This window comes from Marmota monax, unplaced genomic scaffold (genome assembly GCF_021218885.2).
Source record: "Marmota monax isolate L192 unplaced genomic scaffold, Marmota_monax_Labrador192_F-V1.1 WCK01_AAM20220418_F8-fsc00173, whole genome shotgun sequence".
Lineage (NCBI taxonomy): Eukaryota > Metazoa > Chordata > Mammalia > Rodentia > Sciuridae > Marmota > Marmota monax.
In genome coordinates, this window is record NW_026694620.1 from 2207286 (window position 1) to 2228121 (window position 20836).

General features: G+C 49.0%; 1 protein-coding gene and 1 long non-coding RNA gene across 2 annotated transcripts in view; one reads left to right on the forward strand and one right to left on the reverse strand.

Annotated features, from left to right (window-relative positions):
• Window positions 1-20836, forward strand: part of Rgs9 (regulator of G protein signaling 9) — a 61751-nt gene that overhangs the window by 15277 nt on the left and 25638 nt on the right. Inside the window, exons 4-11 of the mRNA XM_046422673.1 lie at window positions 147-253; window positions 425-476; window positions 734-792; window positions 1860-1936; window positions 4231-4312; window positions 10774-10836; window positions 18858-18887; window positions 19711-19772. Of these exons, the coding sequence (XP_046278629.1) occupies window positions 147-253; window positions 425-476; window positions 734-792; window positions 1860-1936; window positions 4231-4312; window positions 10774-10836; window positions 18858-18887; window positions 19711-19772 (532 nt within the window). The remainder of the gene's footprint in view (window positions 1-146; window positions 254-424; window positions 477-733; window positions 793-1859; window positions 1937-4230; window positions 4313-10773; window positions 10837-18857; window positions 18888-19710; window positions 19773-20836) is intronic.
• LOC124078044 (uncharacterized) lies at window positions 13694-14728 on the reverse strand. Its single transcript, XR_006846793.1, has 2 exons — window positions 14402-14728; window positions 13694-13928 (listed from the first exon to the last, which is right to left on the reverse strand). It is a non-coding gene; the product is annotated as an uncharacterized LOC124078044 (long non-coding RNA).

A 20836-nucleotide genomic window follows, 5' to 3' on the forward strand; every position in this document is an offset into this window, starting at 1 on the left:
AGTTCAGGAACCTCCACCCCACTCCTTAGGTGCTGCTGTGTGAGGACAGGGCACTCTCGTGGAATTTGGTGGGTGAGGGAGTGGGGCAACGAGCTTCTTCCTTCAGCCCCTGCTCCTGACATCATGTCTGAACTGCTTCTCCCCAGAGGCGCAGAACTTGGGTAACTTCATTGTCAAGTATGGCTACATTTACCCCCTTCAAGACCCCAAGAATCTCATTCTCAAGCCTGATAGCAGTCTCTACAGATTTCAGGTGAGACTTGGCCTTGACCTTGAGTGTTCATGGGGCTGAACTTATTTGAAAGATAATGGTTGGCCTCATGTCCTCACAGTCAGGAGTGCAGAAGTGGTGGAGAGGGATAAGGTGATTTTGTCTGAACCCAGTGGGTGAAGCATGGTTTCTCTGCCTTTATTTTTTTTGTAGACGCCATATTTTTGGCCCACACAGCAGTGGCCCGCTGAAGATACAGATTATGGTAAATACTTCATCCCCACCTCTGCCTTGGGGTGTGCTTGACACGTTGCTTATTTATTTTCAGCATTCTGTGACATTTGTCTTGTTGTCATCACGACCTTTAAGTCATCTGTATTGGGACCCCCAGGGGCAGGGACCCAGTGGGCTGAGCACTCTCCAGCACTCTGACCTCAGCACAGCAGCCTCCTGAAGAGAGAGGCGGCCAAGGGAGTTCTGAAATATGATGATGATGGAAAATGTCATTGTTTTCTTTTCTAGCCATCTATCTAGCCAAGAGAAATATCAAGAAGAAAGGAATTTTAGAAGAATATGAAAAGGTACAGAAATGTTTTCAAGTAGAGTTCATTATGATTGAGTGGAATATCATTGTAAGATTTTTCTTCCTCTTCCCCACATTACTACATTCATCTGTACCCTCACGAGCCATCCATCCACCCATCTATCTATCTACCCACCCACCCACCCATCCATCCATCCACCCATCTATCTATCCACCTACCCACCCATCTATCCATCCATCTATTCCCCCACCCCACCCATCCATTTATCCACCCACCCATGCATCCATTCATCCACCTTCCCATCCAGCCATCTACACTCCCCACCCATCCACCCACCCTTCTACTCACCCATCCATTCAATCACCCATCCACCTACCTGTTCACTTCCCACCCTCCCACCCATCCATCCAATTCATCCATCTATCTATTTGTATAGAAGCAGCTCACTGAAGTAAAGTTTTCCCATATCAAGCTTTAATTTCTTCTCTATAATTTAGGGCCTTGCCTCAATGTCCATTAGGCATGCAGAGACTACCCCCTTCATTTTGCTTTGTCCTGAGACAATATGACTTAATTAATTATATATAACAATTGACAGCCCTTGATTAGGGAATCTGAACCTGAGTTTATGACGTGAAAACAGTAGTATAAGCTTCTCAGGACAGGCGAGTCAGATTTCCCCCAGAACACACCCTAGTCCTGAAAAGGCTAACAATCTTGCTGTGTTATAATTCTTTAGAAATATATATATTAAGGGCCAACATCATATCAATGATAAGGCTTATCTTTGTGGATATTTTTTTGATACTCCATTGTTAAATATTGAGTTTCCATATTCTTCTCCATCCCAGTTTTCTCTTTCTAATCAGATTTGGGTCACATTTATTTCAAACAAAACCCAACACAACTGAGAAAAGCAAGGTCATAGTGGAAGCTTTTGAGAATCCCACACAACCCATGAAAGGAGCCTCATTGACGAGCTCGGGCTGAGAGGGCCGGGTCGGGCCAGCAGTTGCAGGGAGCCCGGGTCGTGTCTTCGTGGGTGGAGGGCTCTTTGCCCTGCTTCACGGGCTCACTGTTCTCATTTTGTTTCTTTTCTCTAGGAAAATTACAATTTCTTGAACAAAAAAATCAACTACAAGTGGGACTTTGTCATTATGCAGGCCAAAGAACAGTACAGGTGAGTGAAAGAAGGTCACCTCGGTCCTCTGGTTGTCTCTCCACCCTCCTCTCTTCTTTGTTTCCTTTCATTAAAATAAACCTTTATTGGGCATTTAAGTGCCAAACCCTGGGCTGAGCGTTGGGGGAAAAAGGTAATGGCCTGGTGGGTTGAGAGAACTGGCCATGACATGAAGCTACTGTGACATGAAGGCCACAAGGCAGGAGTTTGCAGAACCAGCTGTAGGAGTGATTGAACCCAGTAGCTCTGCTCACTGAGCTACACCCCCAGCCCTGTTCTCATTCTTGAAACCCAGATGGGATCATGTCATCTGACCTGTCCTCTGAGCTGTTAGAGGGAATGGTGACTTCAAATCTCTCTTCCTCAAACAGGCCTTTCTGATTAGCTGTTACTCAGCTTATGCAACATTTGTTTTATTGCCTCTCATGATTTCCATAGGTCAGAAATTCAGGAAGGACATTACTGGTTTGTTCAGAGCTGGGGTCTAGCTGGCATTCCTTGCTCTTGTTTGATAGCCTCTGGCCTCTCTGTGTGGTCATTTGAGCTTCTCACAGCAAGGCAGCATGGGGGCAGTGGATTGCTTACAGGTGGTGGAAGCTTCCAGAACCTGTAGTCCAGTGAGGAGGGTGGCGGCTGTCCCATCTTTGGTGGTCCAGCCTCAGAAATTACCCAGCACCATGCCTGACCTACTATATTGGTTAGAACCATCACAAAGCCCACCTGGTTTCGAGGGGAGGGAAAATAGACCCTTTTGTCATTGGAAGGAGTATCAAAAAAATTAAAGACATGTTTAGAAAAAATCACCACAGAGACCATCCCTGATTCTACATTGTGTTACCTGAATATTTGTTTCCTTGTAGCATATTATGCAACTTGCAATCTTTATTTCTTTACCATTTGTGTAGTGTTTAGATCAGAAGCTACACAAAAGCTGAGACTTTTGTCTGGCTCACCAGCATTCTCCCAGAGCTTGAAACATAGAGGAAGATCAACAAGTCCATGAATGAATGAATGAATGAATGGGCAAATGCTTTTGCTAAAGAAAAATCACAATTTGACCGAATAAAAGAATTCTGAGTTTACTGCCTCTCTTGGATTCCATCTATCTCCTCCCTCTTCCATGAATATCAATCACAGAGAAGCAGATGAGCAAAGCCAGACAGGACCACGAGTGTGAATTAGAGACGGACTGTTTCTAGGGCCGTCCAGCATCACGGAAACCCCGCCGTGCTGCAGGCTGTGTGTGGCCATCCTCCCGAGGACCCCAGCTAGTTAACCTGGTAGAAAATCCAGTTAGACTGTCAAGGGGAAGTGGGGAGAGACACTGTTTATATTTAATTTCCAGAAGAGGTTGGCAAAACAGCCCGCTGGAGTGGCGCTGCTCACCCATCTGGTCTCTGGATGTTATTGTGTTGTTCACAGAACATTAACGGGGAAATAAATCTGCAGACTCCATGGTGGAGCGGGCCTGTGCGTCATCTCATGTCGCCTGGGAAAACAAGCAGTAATGAATGTGAGCACAGCTCACCGCAGAAATGGGACCGGGTAGGGCCGGTGGCGTGATAATTGGAGCTCCTTTGCTCCTGACAGAGGAAAGCCCAGCGTCGCTACCTCTCCATAATGGGAAAGGAGGGCCCTGAGAGAGGAGAGGGAAATGACCATCCTTTCCCAGGCCCAAGCTGAGTTCAGAAAAGGCCTGAACTCTTTGGAGTGATCAGAAGAACTCATCAGCAGGGAGGAAAGAGGAGTCCTCGAGGCTGCATCTCCCCATCGCAGGAGGCTGACAGCTTGTCCAGATGTTAACTATGTTCTTTACCAAAGCAGGGACCCAGTAATGAAGCCAGGGGGTCCAATGGTGGCCCAGATGGGCATCCCCGCCTGCTCCAGTGTGAAGCCTGTTTGATTCTAGAGCTGGTTATGGCCACACGGTCGACCTCAGCCCAGCCCAGTGCTGTCAGGGAGAGCTGGACCTGGGCCTGACTCTGGGTTCAAGTCCCATTTCTGTTACGTGCTGACAGTGTGGTCCTGGCTGGCCGTTCAACTGCTCTTTGCTTCAGTTCCTTGAATTACGAAGCCAGCAAAGATCACTGAGAGCGTTAACCAGGATCAAACCAGTTAATATGCGTAAAAGAGGTTTGAGTGCCTGAGTGTGAAATTGGCGTTTGTTATTATCGTGGTGCATGCGAATTATTTGCACAGATTGGGTGAGCAGACCAGGACGCCAAGAACACAGACCATCATAGACTAAAAGATGCAAAGGGTTATGGCCCTAATCATGGCTTTTGGTTTCCCAGGGCTGGAAAGGAAAGGAACAAGGCCGACAGGTACGCGCTGGACTGCCAGGAGAAGGCCTACTGGCTGGTGCACCGATGCCCTGTGAGTACCGGTTCCCCCACCTCTTGCCAGGTGCCCCACTCTCTCTCTGCACTCACAGTGCTCATTGCCAGCTCCTCCCACTCTGGAGTTAGAACTGGGTCATCAGGAGGAGCTGCTTAGAGTTGGGTGAGCCTCCAAGCACCACCAGGCTTGGAGAAGACATGCTCTATGTCTGGAGGGTATGAATGTCAGGTAGCAAGGGACGTGGATGAATTTGTCTTTTGTGAGGGCTGGGACATTTTCTTTTTTCGTTTAGGATACCACACCTTGGAAAGGAATATAAGAAGAAAGATGTAGAACACAGGTTTCAAAGCAGAAATATAAAATTCTCTGAGAATGGAAACTCTGCAGAGCCAACGCTGTTCTGTGTGTCTCGTCTCCCTTTCCTCCTGCCTTAGATCCAGGCCCCAGCAACTGAGATGGCAGAAGAGAGGGCATTAGTGTGTGATGAGCTTCTCATGGCTTGAAGCACTTTGCTTTCCTGGCTTGGGAGCGCTTTTGCTTTTCCTGGCTTGGCGGGACAAGCTGTCCATAACCCATGTGACTTGTCCCAGCCCATCTCTGGGAAATGGTCACCTCACCCCCCAGCAGAGAGAAGCAGCCTCTGGCTGCCACCTGCTGGGGTTAATTCCAGTGCCTCAGTGTCCTCCTGGGTCAAGCTCAGGTGCTTCTTCTGGGAGGTGGGAGGTGGGCGATGTGAAAGAGATTCTGGAAACTCAAGAGTTGCAAACAGATGTTCTCCCTCCTCCTCTTTCAGTTTCCTTGCCTGCCGCTAGGTATCAGAAGTTTTTAGAAGCAGAAAGTGAGCTGGGTCAGGTGGGTTGACCAACGGAGCACAGGGTTCTGGAGACCAGGACACCAAGGGCATGCTCCTCACTGGTAGCTTAGGAGTGAGATTGTTGCAATGGAAGATGTGCCACTAGCTTGGCAAGGTGTCCCCCATGTCCAGTGGCACCATGATGGAAGGAGCCCTCCTCTGCGCCAGGTGGAGCATGATTTCCACTGCATATTCAGAGACTTTGTGATGTAAGATTGCCAGTGTGACTGCATTCCTTAAAAAGGGACAGCCTGGCTGTGCATGTGATCTGCCCAGGGTCTCTCTCCTCCCCTCTGTCTCTGTATCCAGAAAATCTGTAGGAAAGAAAGTGAATAACACATCGCCTCCATGAGACAAATGGCCGAGCTGAGCGGTTCCTTGCAGCACAATACAGAAGAACATAAATAGGACAGCATGTTAGATGACTCTCCCCACCACGCCCCCATGTCTACCACCATGACCATAGCCGACCTCCAACTCCATCCCCTCCCCCGCCTTCCCCATTTCCACCACCTTGCTGACTGTCCCCACTTACCTCCCTCAACTCCCCCTCTTTCTCCACCTCACCACCACCATCAGCACAGTTGTCATCGTCATTGATGTCATTATCACAACTGATCTGAGAAAACTCACAGTGTGCTGGGTGCTGTGCTGAGTGTTCTGCATTCGGTCTTCTTTAATCTTTGCAGTAATAATTTCCCTATCTTACTGATGAACAGGCTGAGGCTCAGGGGTGTTGCTAATGTGCCTAGAGCTGCACAGCTTACAAGTGCCAGAGGCTCGGAACCCACACTGCTGACAGGGGATCCTCCCTCTTGGTCTTGGATGCCCCTTTGCCTCTCATGACAATGTCACATGCCATGTTCGTGCGTTTTGGTGTTTCGTAACTTCCTTGGTCATGGGAATACTGCCGGAGTCGCTGCTGCTCCAAGAAGCATGGTGCCTGGGGTCACATAGGCCTGCTTTCTCTTTAATAGACCCAACTTCAGAGTGGGACTCTGATGTACTTGGAGCAGTCCTAAAACACCTAAGATGCAAACTGCTCTTCATACTCTTCATATCTGATCTCCTCCCTCAGTGCTGCTCCCCTCGGTTGAATCTGGACCAGTAGTCAAGGATGTGGCAGGACTGCATCCGGGGCTTCCCTCCTTGACTCTTTTAAAACAGGCTCCACCTCTCATTGGCCTACAGGGAGTGGACAGTTTTCAGTCTGAGGAGCATCTCAGCCCAGAATGGAACAATCCTTCTGAGGAGCCAGGGAGCCTAGAGTCTGTCAAGCCTGTCTCCAGGAGACCCAAACAAGCATCAGTTCAGTGGGACAACAGCCAGTCACAGCAGACTAAGCATTTGGCTCTCTGGAGGGTGAACAGGTTTTCTGTGGACCAACCGTAGCCACCTGTTGTAGAGTGTGACGCGGCTGCAGTCAATGAACTTGTTCATTTGTTCATGAATCTGGGAAGCCCTCATTGGGCCCTGACTCTGTGTGCCAGGAAAGGATTGAGGTGCTGGGCACCCAAGAGCTACATCATCAAGCACCTGCTGTGTACATGCACGCAGCTGTTGGCACAGGTTGTCTCAATCACAACTGGCCGCGGTGCTGTCCAGTGGGAGGTGTCGTTACTCCATTGCTCAGATGAAGAAGTCAAGGCTGAGTTCGGTCTGCTCAGTGCTGGGTGTGTCTCCACCTCTGTGGGATGGCAAAACCCACAGGCTGCTCCCATGCAAGGAGAACCCCACGTGCCCTTCTCTCTCAGCTCAATGAGCTCAAACTCCAAGTTGCCATCACACGGGTGGGTAGCCCCCTTCCAGAGATGAGACCCCAGTGCCCAGCAGGCACAGCCAGTGGTGACTGATTTAAGGGAAGGGGAAGGAAGGTCTGTCGGATGCTCCGTCGGAAACAGCATCCTTGGCAAGAGGCCAGTGGCAGACCTGGGAGACGGTAGTTGAGGAGTCTGATCCTAATTCCCATTCGGAGCCCAAATGCCACCCGTGAGTCAGCATCCTGTTGTAAAGAAAAAACCCTGTTTCTCTTTTGTCTTTGACTTGGATGGAGCAGAGGACGGAGATGGGCATGATGCAGAGAGGAGTGTAAATGGTTCCCGCAGCCAGTCACTCTGAGCCTTCCCTGCATCTTTGTGGTGCCACCTGGGTCTTGAACCTAGTCTGTCACTCAGGACTGGTTTGTGGACAGAGGCTGCTTTCTGGTGGTGTGTGACCTTAATCAAGTGGTCACCTGTGTGAATATCAAGCAAACTGGCCCTTGTTTCAACCACATACCCAGACACTTGCCTTCCAGGGAAGGGGATGTCTGGCTTCCATTTTCCAGTGAGCTAAGTACCCCTTGAGGGAGAAGGCAAAGTAAAGTAAGGCAGCGCCAACATGTTGATGATGACGATGATGAAACATTATGAAGCTATTAACCTGACGTTTTCAAAGGCCGTTCGATGACCTACAAAAATGATCCGGCAGACCATGTTGTATTATAAAAACAACATGGAACACTCCATATACTCTGGTCCTAATCTTTGAGAAATTAGCACATACTTTGTGCATGTCCAGTCTCTGCCAGATGCTTACGAGGCGGTGGGGATATTTGAATTGTGAGCCAGGACAGACACGGCCTGTGACCTCGAGGAACTTACTACAGTCTGGCAGAGAGACAAAGACTAAAACTATTATATAAATGAGTGAGTAATGTACAGAACACCGTGGCAGCTCGTAGGAGGCAGGGGCCCTGCAGCAGATTGGGGTTAGGGAACACCTCTCCGTGGGAGTGACGTTCAAGGCAAGAGAAGCTTGCGGCAGACTTCTCTAATCTTTGAACCTAAAATTCTCTCCCTGTTCCAGCTTCATCCCCTGTTTTATTTTTATTTTTTTGGTACTGAGGATTGAACTCAGGGGCACTCAACCACTGAGCCACACCCCCAGCCCTATTTTGTATTTTATTTAGAGACAGGGTCTCCCTGAGTTGCTTAGTACCTCGCTTTGCTGAGGCTGGCTTTGAACTCACCATCCTCCTGCCTCAGCCTCCCGAGCTGCTAGGACGACAGGTGTGTGTCACCACACCCGGCCCCCTGTTTTATTTTGTTTATTAAATCATTTAGCTTTTCTCTCTCATGCATCAAAATGCTTTCAGAAATACAGTGATGATTAGTGAAGGAGGTGGAAACTGAAGGACACGGTAGAGGGTCACCAAGCAGCACACATCAACTCGGATGCTCACAAAGCGGTTGTCTCAAAATACAAAAGGCCCTTCCTTAATGCCATCCCCAGGCATTTAGCAAATTTTCTTCAAGCCCAAGGGATGTAGCTGGGGCGGCAAACCCCGGTGTTCACAGTTCTGGTTGAAGCAAGGGAAGTTCGCTCACATGTCTGTGGAGTCCTTCGTGCATGTGGCACCAGGGCAGAAGGTGTCTGTGTGCCTCCTTATCTGCAGGCTGCAGGGGCACATCAGTTGTCCTGATTTTCTGACACTGAGTCAGCTCTAATGTATTGAAGAATGAGTGAGTGAGTGAGTGAACGCATGAGCCTCGGAGTCTCCCAAACCAGCAGAGGCAGAAAGGCAGCCCCCTGGGGGGTTTGGGAGCAGGGTCCTGGGTGGGACCACAGCAGGGACATATAAGACTTAGGGGGATGCTGCCCACAGAGAGCCTAAGAAGGCAGGAGCTGGGGCAGCAGGACAGCCAAAGGAAGGCAGCAGGATGTCTAGTAGAACTGGTGAGGGAAGCTGAAGGGGGCTGGTTCTGGATCCGCTGGCTGAGTAAGAAAGTCCAGAGGTGGCAGCAGGTCTGACAGTTCACGGCTGCCCAGCCCAGGCTGTTGAGGGTCACCCAGCAGCACATTCCAGATGAAGGGGGTGATTCCTAGAACTGATTTCAGGCAAGGATGTTTTTTTGGATGGCCACACTCTCCACTTTTCCTCTCCGCGCTACGCTAGACACCAGTGAGGGCCAGTTTACACCTCTGTATTGTCCCTTCATGCCACTTGTCACAACTGTAATTTGTTTTGGGGGTGATTAATTGCTGAGTGGCTTCTATCCCTCAAGACTGGAAGTGGCTTGACTTGCCTTCTGAGGATGCCCCCCCCCCCCCAAACCAGGGGGACACATCCATTCACCAGCTCCCCAGGGCTGGACACGGCGTCCAGGAAGTGCCTCATGATTGCATGTTGATGGAGGTCCCCAGTAACAGCCAGGGCAAGGATGGGGGCTCCCCTTCCCTGTCCTGCTCCGTGCCCATATTCTGTTTCTTGCTTTCTCGCTCTTTATTTTGCCTAGGCTCTCGGCCCAGTATTTGCCTCCACGGTCGCCTGCTGAGCTAGACTGCCAGATTTAGGAAGTTAAACACAGGGTGTACGGTTCAATTTGAATTTCAGATAAACAACGAATAATCTTTATATAAAAATATATTTTACATCAAAATGTATTTCCTATGAAAATCTATTTGCTATTTTTGGTATAGATACACAGTCAGTGTAAACATAATGGGACTTGAATCATTTGCTGTTTATCTGAAATTAACTGGGCCTCCTCGTTTTTCGTCTGGCAGCCCTACCCCAAGCTAAAAATGGTCTCCATCCTAGATGAGGCTGAATCGGATGGAGAAGAAGCTCAGTCACTTCCAACCCTCTGCTTCAGTGTAGCCAGCCTGGATAATAACAGGTGCTCAGCACTTGGTGGGTCTGCCCCAAACCTGCAGAGAAGTGACCACCTAGATTGCTGGCCTCAGGGAGTTGGGAGAGGCCAAGTGAGATTGGCTGGGGAGTTGGGTGACCTGGTGGAAAAGGGATCTGGCAAAGATTGCTGACCCAGCTTTGGGCCACCTCTTTACATACAGGATCTTATAATGAATACGGTCCCTTGCTCAATGACAGTAGCCCTCTGCTGACAGTGTTACATCCCACCTTGCTAAGCCCTCATGAGAACATTCCAGGTAGGAGGCATCGTCTCTCTTTCTCCGGTGAGTCAGCCAGTGCAGGGAGAAGTGGTTTCCAGGATTTTTGGCACAGCTGGGAAGCAGCAGAATTAGGATGGGAACCCAGAGGTGCCTGATTGAAGCTTGGACTCTTCCAACGCACTGCTGTGCTACCACTGTGCTACCCAGCCCGAGGCAGAAACTAGAGTGTGGGGAAGGGGCACAGTGGAAGGAGTCAGGAGTTCCACGTATTGATCCCAAAGAACTGTGACTGAGCTTGATTGTTACCTATCCAACCATTTACTCATCCACCCACCCATCTGTCCATCCCTCCACCCACCCATCTGTCCATCTACTCATCCATTCATACATCCATCCACCCATCCATCCGTCTATCCATCTACCCTTCCATCTATTCATCCATCCATCCATCCATCCATCCCACTATGGTACTGGAGAGGCCATCCGTCTGTTCACCTATCCTTCTATTGATCCATCCATCTGCCCATCTATCTTTCCCTCCTATTCTCTTAGGCTCTTGGGATGCTGTGGGTGCAGGAAGCTCTCTCACTCACCTGAAGGGTTCACACACCCTCGTGTCTCCCTGTGCACTCTGCCACGAGCCCTTCTCAGCTCAGTCTCAAGCTTGGCAGCTTGGTCAAGACCCAGAATTTAATCAGAAACTGGGGACTTCCTGTCGTGATTCTTTCATTGTTTTTATTCCATTCAGCCGGGAATGAACGACGTGCTGGACTATGGCCTGGACCGAGTGACCGATCCAAATGAAGTCAAGGTAAACCAGGTACGTTTTTGCTGCATTGTGGGTGGGACCTAGGTCAGGTTCTGAGGCAGGGAAGGTGTCCACATGTCCCTTCCTACCTGTGTGGGCAGTGCCATCTTCCCTTTGAGACTGCCATGGAGAGGAGCACCATGTCTCTGTGGCATCAGGGTCCAGGGAGAGGGGAGGCCATGGCCAGGGTCCTGGGTAAAGGGAGGTGACACTTGGAGAGAGGAGAGGGTGCAGAGTGTGGGTCAGAGCAGATGGCATCTAGATGACTGGTTTTCAGTCTTCTGTGAGTTACTTTCCCCTTTGAGAATCTGATGAGAATTATGAGCAACCCTGCCCAAAGATGCACAGGCAGACATTTTACACACACTGAGTAACCTCCAGGCTCAAAACCCTTGAATCAACTTTAGATTTAAACCGTAGTCCACGGGACTAGAATGTCATAGTTTGTTTCATATCCTAGTGGGGATCTTCCAAAGACTCTCAACTTTTTATTTGTAATGGATGGCCATTACAAATATATATATACAAATATATATATGTATATATATTTCAAATATATATATATATATATATATATATATTTGTAATTTAAAGAAGCATAGTTTGTATATTGTTGAAACCATGTCACTGTTGACATTTTGGGTCAGATAATTCCCTGGGAGGGGGCATTCTGTACAGTGTAGGATGTTTAGCGGCATCTCTAACCTCTGTGCACTAAATGCCAGAGACTCCATTCCTCTACTGGACCCACATCTCCAGGCCGACGATCAAAAATGCCTCTAGACACGGCCCAGTGTCCCTGGGGAGGGAGTCAGAGTGGCCCAGGTGGGAGCCGCTGACCTCTGCCAGCCAGCCTAAAACCCGTTTAAATTTGAATTGGGTGGTTTCATGGCTTTCCGTCCAGTGAGTCTCTGGTGGCCAGGAAAGGCCCCTCTTCAGTGCAGCTGTCACCTGCAGGCTTGTGCCTTGCAGCCTGAGCGCAGGGCTGGAGGGCTTGCTGGGCTAGGAAGGCGGCCGGCTGTGGAAGGGGAAGAGACAGGCGCAGGAGAGCAGTGCTGAGGCAGCTCTGGGACACGCGGAGAGGGACTTGGAGTTCCTAGAGAGTGTCACCGGGGGACTTGTTAGGTCCCTCGTCCACAAGTCAGACTGACCCTTCTTTGATCCCCACGTGGGGCTGTCAGCCTTCCCCCAGCGCCGTTCCCACGGCAGGCAGCCTCTCCTTGTTCCCCTTGTCAGATAGCAGATCACTGCTGAGGCCTTGTAGGCTCGGTTGCCATGGAAACAGAATCAGCCAGTGAAACGCAGAACCGGGTGGAGGATTTGCCTTTTTTGTGTGGCTAAGGGCTGCTCTGGAAACCTCTTTCCTGGGGAGGAGGGGGAGGGCGGAGGAAGAAAGCACGTCACTGGCTCTGACATGGGTGGGGCGTGGGGACAGTGCGGGGGGCACGTGTCTGTGACTGAGGCTCTGCTGCGTGTGTGGCGGGGTGTGTGTGTGGGGGGAAGGACACCGGAACTGAGCTGCTCCATCTGGGGCGCTGTGGTCGGGTGACCCCTGAGGGTCATGTCCTCCCTGGTGGTGCAGGAGGGAGGGAGCCTCTGGCTCTCAAACCCGTTTCTTGCCAGCGGCTGCCGGTGCCTCCAGCCCAGAGCCAAGGCCCAGAGGGTGTGAGGCTGAGTGTGTGCTCATGGTGGGCTCCACGCAGCAGCGCCTCCCCTGCCACTCACACCTCTCCCTCTCTCTCTCCCTGCAGCTCTCCTCCTCCGTCTGTGCACACGGGCTGCTGTGGACTAGTGACAAGAGCAGGCGCCTGCTTCTCATGCAAGCTGACCCCTCGGCCTCCCTCAGCCTCCAGCCTGTCCGTCAGACCTGGCTGTGCAGGGCATGGGGCGGGGGCCGGCCTCCTTTCCCACCATCCGAGTGTCCCTGTCCCCACGGCTTACCTGCCCTGAGAGGAGAGGGCGCCTGAGAGTGCAGACTCCCCAGAGCTCTGGGAGGGCAGAGGTTTTGCATTTTGTACATGGCGCCTGAGCTGGTTAGAGGAGAAAGGTGACTTCTGAGAATGAACGATTGAATGAAGAGAGGCCTCTTTTTCTTAAATACAGGCCAAACCCCATCAAGCACGAGAAAGAGGCCGCTAGGCTGGCAGGTGTCCAGGGCCCCTGGTGAGCCGCTGTGTCAGGCTGATGGCCTCTAGTTGGCAAGGCTGCCCAGCCCTGGGAGGACCTGGTCATGAGCCTCTCCTCAGTTCTGACCCCTTGAGACAATGGGGTGTATAGCTGCCCATTTCCCCTTTTATTACAGAGAGGATTTGGCCCCATGGTAAGGACCCTGATTGGAGGCCAGGCTTTGGCAGTGATGTGCCCTTCCTCCTGACCCTCCCCAGGAAGGGCTCCTCTGACAGGGTTCTCACTGTTTCTAGCAACCAGGGGCAGCACTGAGTGCTGAGGGTCAGGTCAGCTGGAAGGACCAGCGCTGCCTCGCGCTGCCTGGGTGGTCTTGGGCGAGCTCTGGAGCTGTTGCAAGTCTCAGCTTCCTCGTCTGTAACATGGGGACAACCATAGTTCCTTCCTCAGAGGATCGGACAGGATCATTCATGTGAAGTGTCCAGAATGGGAACCGACATGCTTCACAGACAGTAGCCGTGATTGCTAGAACGGGCGCTGGGTCATGTGGGAGATGATTTATGGGGTCCTGTCAACCTTTGACCCCACCCGGGAGGCTGTACTTAGCCGTGTTCCTGTCTGCCCTCATACCTTCGCATACTCCCACGTTGACTGGAGGGAGGGGGGTGCATTCCAATTTCAACCTCTCTGCCTGCTCTAGTCACCGACCGCTGAGCACAGAGTGGTTACGTAGGTGTGCGCAAGAGGCTTTGAGTAAAAGGAAGAAATATAAATACTGCAGAGCACTCAGCCTGGGGCCTCAGGGGGCAAAGCCCCCCTAGTGCTCACACCAGTAGGGGACAGATTGCTTTCTTCTTGTGGCCAACCACGCATTGGAAAAAGAGCAACCCTGGGGACTGATGTTTGCTGACGGCTCGCTGGCCAGGGAAGACTCCCGTCCGTCCGAGGAGGGACAGAACGTCGGGGCATCCCTGTTGGAGAGAAGAAAAAACCATGAAGCCCGGATGTGACCCTCAGCTGACAGCCCTGCAGAGCCCGCTCCGTATCCTGCCTGCTGCTTAGTAATGCCCACTGTGTGGCCTTCTGAAGCTTTGCTAGATTTCATTAAGCCCATGACGGGAGGTAATGTCAGCTTCATTTTTCATATGACAAAAACTGCAACCGAGAGATTTAGCCCTTTGCCAAAGGTGGCGCAGTCAGGACTCCAATTTAGATCTTTCCAGTTTTTACAGCTCAGGCCTAAGTCTTGCACCCAGGGCCACTCCACTGGCAAGTGACTTGAACCCTCATCCAAGGCCCCACACAGGAGGGCCTTGTATGATTTAATATCCATCACTGTCTTAAAATTTCTCCTGTTTTTCTGGAGAAGGGGCCCTGCGTCTTCCTTCTGCACCGGGCCCTGCACACTGTGATTAAATTCTGTCTCCACCTGATCAGGAAGTACCTTGCAGGGTGGGATTTGCTCCAGATGATAGCAACCTGGGATCCTCACTTCCGGAACAGCAGTCTCTCTTCCCTTTTCCTGTCTGCTTTACATTAACGACTTCCTTTTCTGGATTTCCCTGTTTGCAGCTTCTGTCCCCCTCTCTGCGGTCAGTGCTGTCCACTCCTCAGATTCTTTTCATCTTGCCCTTGGTTCTGCGAGGACGTCTGCCTGGCCGCCTCCTCCCAGACGCTCCCTGGCTCTTATCTGACAGGGGCCTCCGGGTCTCTCAGGCACGGCCCGGATCCCTCTGGCCCTGTGACGATGGTCCACAACCTCCATCCTGGCTTTGGCCCCAGAGCTGTGTAAACAAGTCTAGATGTGTCCCTATTTGGGAAACTCTGCAAGTGAAATATATTGAGTTGTTAGAATTCCAGGAATGCCGAGCACTCCAAGATTCCTTCAGCAGAGTATTCTTAGTGTGGCAAAGTGTATCTCTTCCCCGTAGAGTAAAGAGAGGGCCTCAATGCAGGGTGGGGTGGGGGGACTTTTAAGAAAGGAGGGGGTTGATGCGAAATTCTAGATGGAAAAATGTTTGCATCTTCCTATTTCATCAGGAGGTGGTTTTTTTGAATTGCATAGAATGGCAGGTAGGTGGGTGCGTTTTTAATAACTTCACTTTAAAATGATGTTTCTTATGACCTTTGGCTAAGTAATAATAATATTGAGAGTCGGCTTACAAGATTTAGCAAATAAAAACAGAGGATTCCCAGTGAAACTCGAATTCCAGATGAGCAATGATAACTTTTTAAATGGAAGTATGTCCCAACCATAGCCTGAGCATCTTGTAATCTTATCTTATAATGAGGCTTACGCCATACCATGTGTGTGATTAACCTCTCCATGTTGGGTCTCAGCAGTTAGCCAGTTACCTATGTATATTACCTCACTGAATTCCCTTTTTTCTTCTATCTTCCTCTTAAAAATGAGAAATCAGAGGCTCTTGGATGCTAACTAATTCATCTGAGGTGACATAGCCAATCCAATATGTGGTAGAGCCAGAATTTTAACATTTGACCCCAAGACTCTTTCCTGAGCCATTCCTCATCTTACAGATAACATTGTCTCTCCATCTTTTAGAAAAGTCCAGAACCACTTGGGCCAGGCATGGTACACGCCTGTAATCCCAGTGGCTCTGGAGGCTGAGGCAGGAGGATCACAAGTTCAAAGCCAGCCTTAGCATGGAGAGGTGCTAAGCAACTCAGCGAGACCCTGTGTCTAAATAAAATACAAAATAGGGCTGGGGGTGTGGCTCAGTGGTCGAGCGTCCCTGAGTTCAATCCCTGGTACCTTCCCTCTGCACTGTCCCGCCGCCCCTTTCCCTGGGCAGAGATACCTGTGTGCCAATCTGGAGGAAGACCCCATGAACGGCTATTTTTAAAGGTAGAAAAAAAGCTAAGGTTCACATGGACCATCTAAGGTATAGATGAAGCAGCCTCAGATTCAAAAGAATCCTGTCACAGTTGGAGCATCCCTAATCAAAAATCTGAAATCCTCCTAACCCTGAAACCACCAACATGGCGATTCATATTATAAAACTTTGTTTCTGCACAAAATTATTATTACTATGATTTTGGAACTGGGGACTGAACCCTGAGGTGCTTAACCACTGAGCCACATCCCTAGCCTTTTTAATTTAGAGACAGGGTCTCACTGACCTTAGGGCCTCAATAAATTACTGAGGCTGGCTCTGAATTTATGATCCTCCTACCTCTGCCTCCCAAGCTGCTGGGATTACAGGTGTGCACCACCGTGACTGTCTTCTGCACCAAATTGTTAAAAATATTGTATAAAATTACCTTCGGGCAAGTGTACAAGATGCATATAAAACACAAATGCATTTTGTGTGTAGACTTGGGTCCCATCCCCAAGATATCTCGTTATGTACCTGTAAATATTCCAACATCTGAAAAAAAAATTTGAAATCTGAAACCCTACTGGCCCCAGGCTGTGGTATAAGAGCTTCTCAACCTGCATGAGAGAATCTGGTTCCCAGAAGACAGCTGGTAGTTCTGGAAACCAGAAAACATACAGCAAACCACACCACAGAAGTGGATTCCTAAGGAGATACTAGAAGCAAGTAAAGTCAATAAAAATATAAAAATTTAAAAACCGAAGACTGAGATTAATGGCCCCAGAAGCAAATAAATACATGAGGCCAAAGAAGAACCAGGAGAGGTGGAAGGGAAATGCGGTGCTTGTGGCTATGGCTTGCAAGAACACTAGGGCCCCACCCCTTCCCTCTGCGACTTGTCTCGGGAGTCCTGGGCTCCAGGTGTTTGGACAGGAAGTTTGTGGAGCTGGGCTCTTTGAAGGAGGGTGTTTATGCCCCTGGCTGTGGAGCATGTGCCTAGCATGATATTGATCTTTACCATCATTAGAGTCAGTTGAAGAGCATTTCCTGTGTTTGTGTCATCATGTGGTTGGGGCTCTTGCTTTCTTTTTGTTTTAAGTTAAATGACTGGACACTCATTCCATTCTGCAGCATTCTCAGCTTCAGGGCAAAGAAGAAATTGGTGAAGAGAGCAGGCTAGGTGGGAGAGCTCATGGGCTCCCTGATTTTGTGTCTCTCACAGATCCATCCTCAGCTTTGCAAAGGGCAGAACTGGGTTTGAATCATGGCTCAGCCAATTACTGATCAGAAGATGTTGAGGAAGTTATCCACAACCTCTAATAGCCTTTGCTTTTCTTAGCAGAAAATCTGTATTAAAAATCTCCCTCCCTTGAGCTTTATAAAAACACAGAGTTGTATAAATTGCTTTGCAGTATTTGCTAGTCGTATTATGCAAACATCCCGCTTCCCCTTTGAGCAGAGGTCGGAGATCGTTAGATCTATTCTGAGTAATCTGTTTCTGCCAGACTGTAATAGAAAGATCTGATTGCATCAGATTTGATAGCTAGTTCACACTGGCCCTTTTCCTACCTGAAATTCATGTCTTCTAAAAGAGCGCCTTGTATTGAGAGAGAATGGAAGTGGATGGTAAGTGTGGTCGCTAAAATATTTAGATCATTTGGGGGAGTGTTTTCGAATTTTTGAGTGGAAAAGCTTAGAGAAAATCCTCGGTTTTCTAGGCCTCCAACTGTGCTGAAGTCATCATTTATTTGATATTTGTTGAGCATCTACCCTGCACTGGACATTTTTCAAGGGAAGAAAGCCATGGACTCTAGGCCCTTAATGGTGATAGTTTAAAAGAGTCACACAAATAAATACATGATTGGAATTGTCCTGGTGCTGTGAAGAAGGTCAGGATGTGTGAGAATCAGACACCTACCTGAGCTTTCCTTTTCTGAGATAACTTTCCCTACCCTGCTATGGAAGAAAAAGATTTCCCGTGAAGTGCATCTATAAAAGCAGAGTGGAACCCAGCTGGATCAGACAGGAGAGATGAGAACATGGCTTCCCACCGTGGGCCGGCCCTCATCCCTTGTCAATGGGCTCATGAACCAGTGCTGCTTTGGCTAACTGGCTAAGGAAAAGGTGCATCCATCATGGACTCTGACTCCGTTCCAAGTGAAGATTGGGTTTGGTTCAGTGGCATGGATGGCAGCCACCTGGAATGAAGAGGTTCAGCTTGAAGTGGGCACTAAGCAGGCTGAGGACATAACCACATGTAGGAAGGCCAGGACTGGAATGACCACCCACCATACCCAACCTCATGTGGAGCACAGAAATGGTGCCATGGGAGCCTGTCCCTCTGGGGTTGTAGGAGGTGATGTGTTTTAGCTGGAGACAGATTTGCATGGTTTCCAGGGGTTTCTAAAGCAAGCCCTTCTTTCTCTGCCTTAGCTCAAAAAGTCTGGAGAGAGGACACCTTGCAGCCCTTGCCCAGCCTGAACTTGCTTTGGTAGCTCAACTCTAGGGCTCAGCTGTCAACAGACACTGGGTTTTTAATTGTGTGCTTTAGTTTTGGCAATGAACTTGTTTTTTTTTTTTTTTTTAAACTTACAGTTGTTGATTAGATTGTTATGAATGGAGAGACTGAATCTCACCTTTCTTTCAGAACTCTCCCCTGTGAGAAAAGAAACACACTCAAGATCTTTGCTACTCTTTCTTTCTCCCTCCTTTTGTATCTCAGTGAGAGGGAAGGATTCCCTTCTTTATCTCCCACTTTCCAGATGGTTCTACAGAAGATCAAGGCCAACCCCAAACTTAGTCTTTAATTCATCTTGGATTTAGAAGAGCAGCATAAAATTACAGTGGTAAATGATACTCCTTCCCTGGCCGAGTCTTGTCCTTGATCTTGTCCTCCAGCGTTTGCATAGAATAGGGTGAAAGATGTGGCAATGGGGAAATCCTACATTTTAAGAAAAGTCGGACAGTTTTCTCTTGGGGAAGGGTTCTTATTTTTCAGATGGGTATTTGAACTGGAATGATTTAATGACATCGGTTTAATGGCTTTGTTTCTTTGCTTTACAGAAACAAACAGTCACTGCTGTCAAAAAAGAGGTAATTAGTTTCCTGGTTCCAGTGAAGTTCGATTTAAAGTCTTCTAACAAATTATATGTACTTTGGCCTCATGCTCTGGGCTCAGTAATGAAATGAAAACCATGTGTACTGTTCAAACAATTGTTTTCAAATTAATGGGCAACACAGAATGACAAAGGATCTTTTGTAAGATCCCACTGGGGCTGATGCTGAGACTCAGGATTTGAAACACCCCTTGAAGTCATGGAGCTGAGGGTTGGCCAGAGAGGACTGTGGGAGTGGACGTAGCAGAGTGTCCATATCCTGGCCCCCTGCTCTTACAACTGCGGGGCCACCCAGAAGCTAACCATCATGGTGAACTGCCTATTTGGGCAAATTTTCTCTCCAGGTCTCAAGTCTGAGGCCTGGGAAGCATTGGCCACTGATATGGGACATAGAGGGATATCCAAACGCGGGGGAGGGTGGTTGAGAAGGGAATGGCATGCTAGTGCTGAAGCTGTAGAACCAGGTCCCTGTCCTGGTGACCACCCTGTTTCTGTCAGCCAGAGGCATGTGAGGGCAAGCGAGGCATCTTCCCCCAGGTTTTGGTTTAATGTTCCTTGGGACATTTTTTTATGTGTTTTTCCAGGGGGTTAAGGAAGCCACTGACTTGGAATTTGGGAGTTACCTATCTTGGTGGGAGGGGGATGAGCCCTTTTGGCACACAGGTGCCTGGCTTAAGGGAACAGAGTGGGCTGTTATTATGGATAAATGGCTTCTGGTCTTGGAGCCAAATGTAACATCAGTGTTGGTGACACTTGAGGATGTGGAGTTGGACATGTTCTAACAACTGCGTCTCTTCCAGATCATGTATTACCAACAGGCCTTAATGAGGTCCACAGTGAAGTCGTCAGTGTCCCTTGGAGGGTATGTCCCTGATTTATTGGTCTTTTGGAACCTGGTCTTGCAACAGGTAGACAAGAGGGAAACTTCTGCTTTAAGGCAGACTTGATAAGTCATGAACTGAGATAAGATCCTAAAGAATTGTAAGATACAAACTCAGTCCCTTGGGTTTAGTTTCCAGCTCCTCGCTCAGAATAGATCTCCAGGTCTCACTTGGTTTGGGTAAAATCGAGGGTGGCTGAGGTTCTGTGAGTCTGCCATGTCTCTGGGTCACTACTTGTGTGGATGAGGAGGTCGGAAGAGTCGCCAACTCCATGAACTGGGCTCCTGGGGATCTAAAACCATCTAGATTCCTGTCACCACCCACTCCAACCTATTAGGGATATGTACGCCATATTTACTGGTTCAATGTGTTGTTAAATGTCCACTGCTTACCTTCAAGTTCGGTTTGGAGAGATTGGAAATTTATGTTTGATTGATTGAACTATCAGCCTACCTTGTCCAGGTCTGCATGGGGAATTATCTGGGAGACAGATCACTTAAGGGTTTAAGTGCCTCCCCAAATGCAAGAAGTTATCCTTTTGAAATATGGAATTCATTCTAGGAGCATCTTGGTAACTCTGAGATCTTCCTGCACACATGAAAACAAACTCAGTTTGTTTCTTTTCATTGTTTATTCTGACTGTGTTGGACTCCAGCCGTGATAAGGGGTATGATAAGGGGTATGAGGCACTGTGGGGGCTGACAAGGTTGTATTTTGTCCAGTACCCTCCTTCCAGTGGGGTTAGGGGTCAGGCTCTTTTAAAAATCTTTCTCATCTTCCCAAATTCCTAGTTTGTAAAAATTCCACCCTGAGAAAATGTCCTGTGACCCCACCCACATTTTTCAGTGACTTCTCTGTTGAGCTCTGATCATGGGTAAAGAGAGTACCTCTGTGTTCAGTGGGCCCCATTTTGGGTTAGGAGGCTAATCATTGCTCTGTGATAATCTCAGAACTATTTACTCTGATGCTTCAGAAACCAGTTTCACAAAAATGTTCAACATCTCTAGAGAAATGCAAATCAAAACCACTCTAAGATTTCATCTCA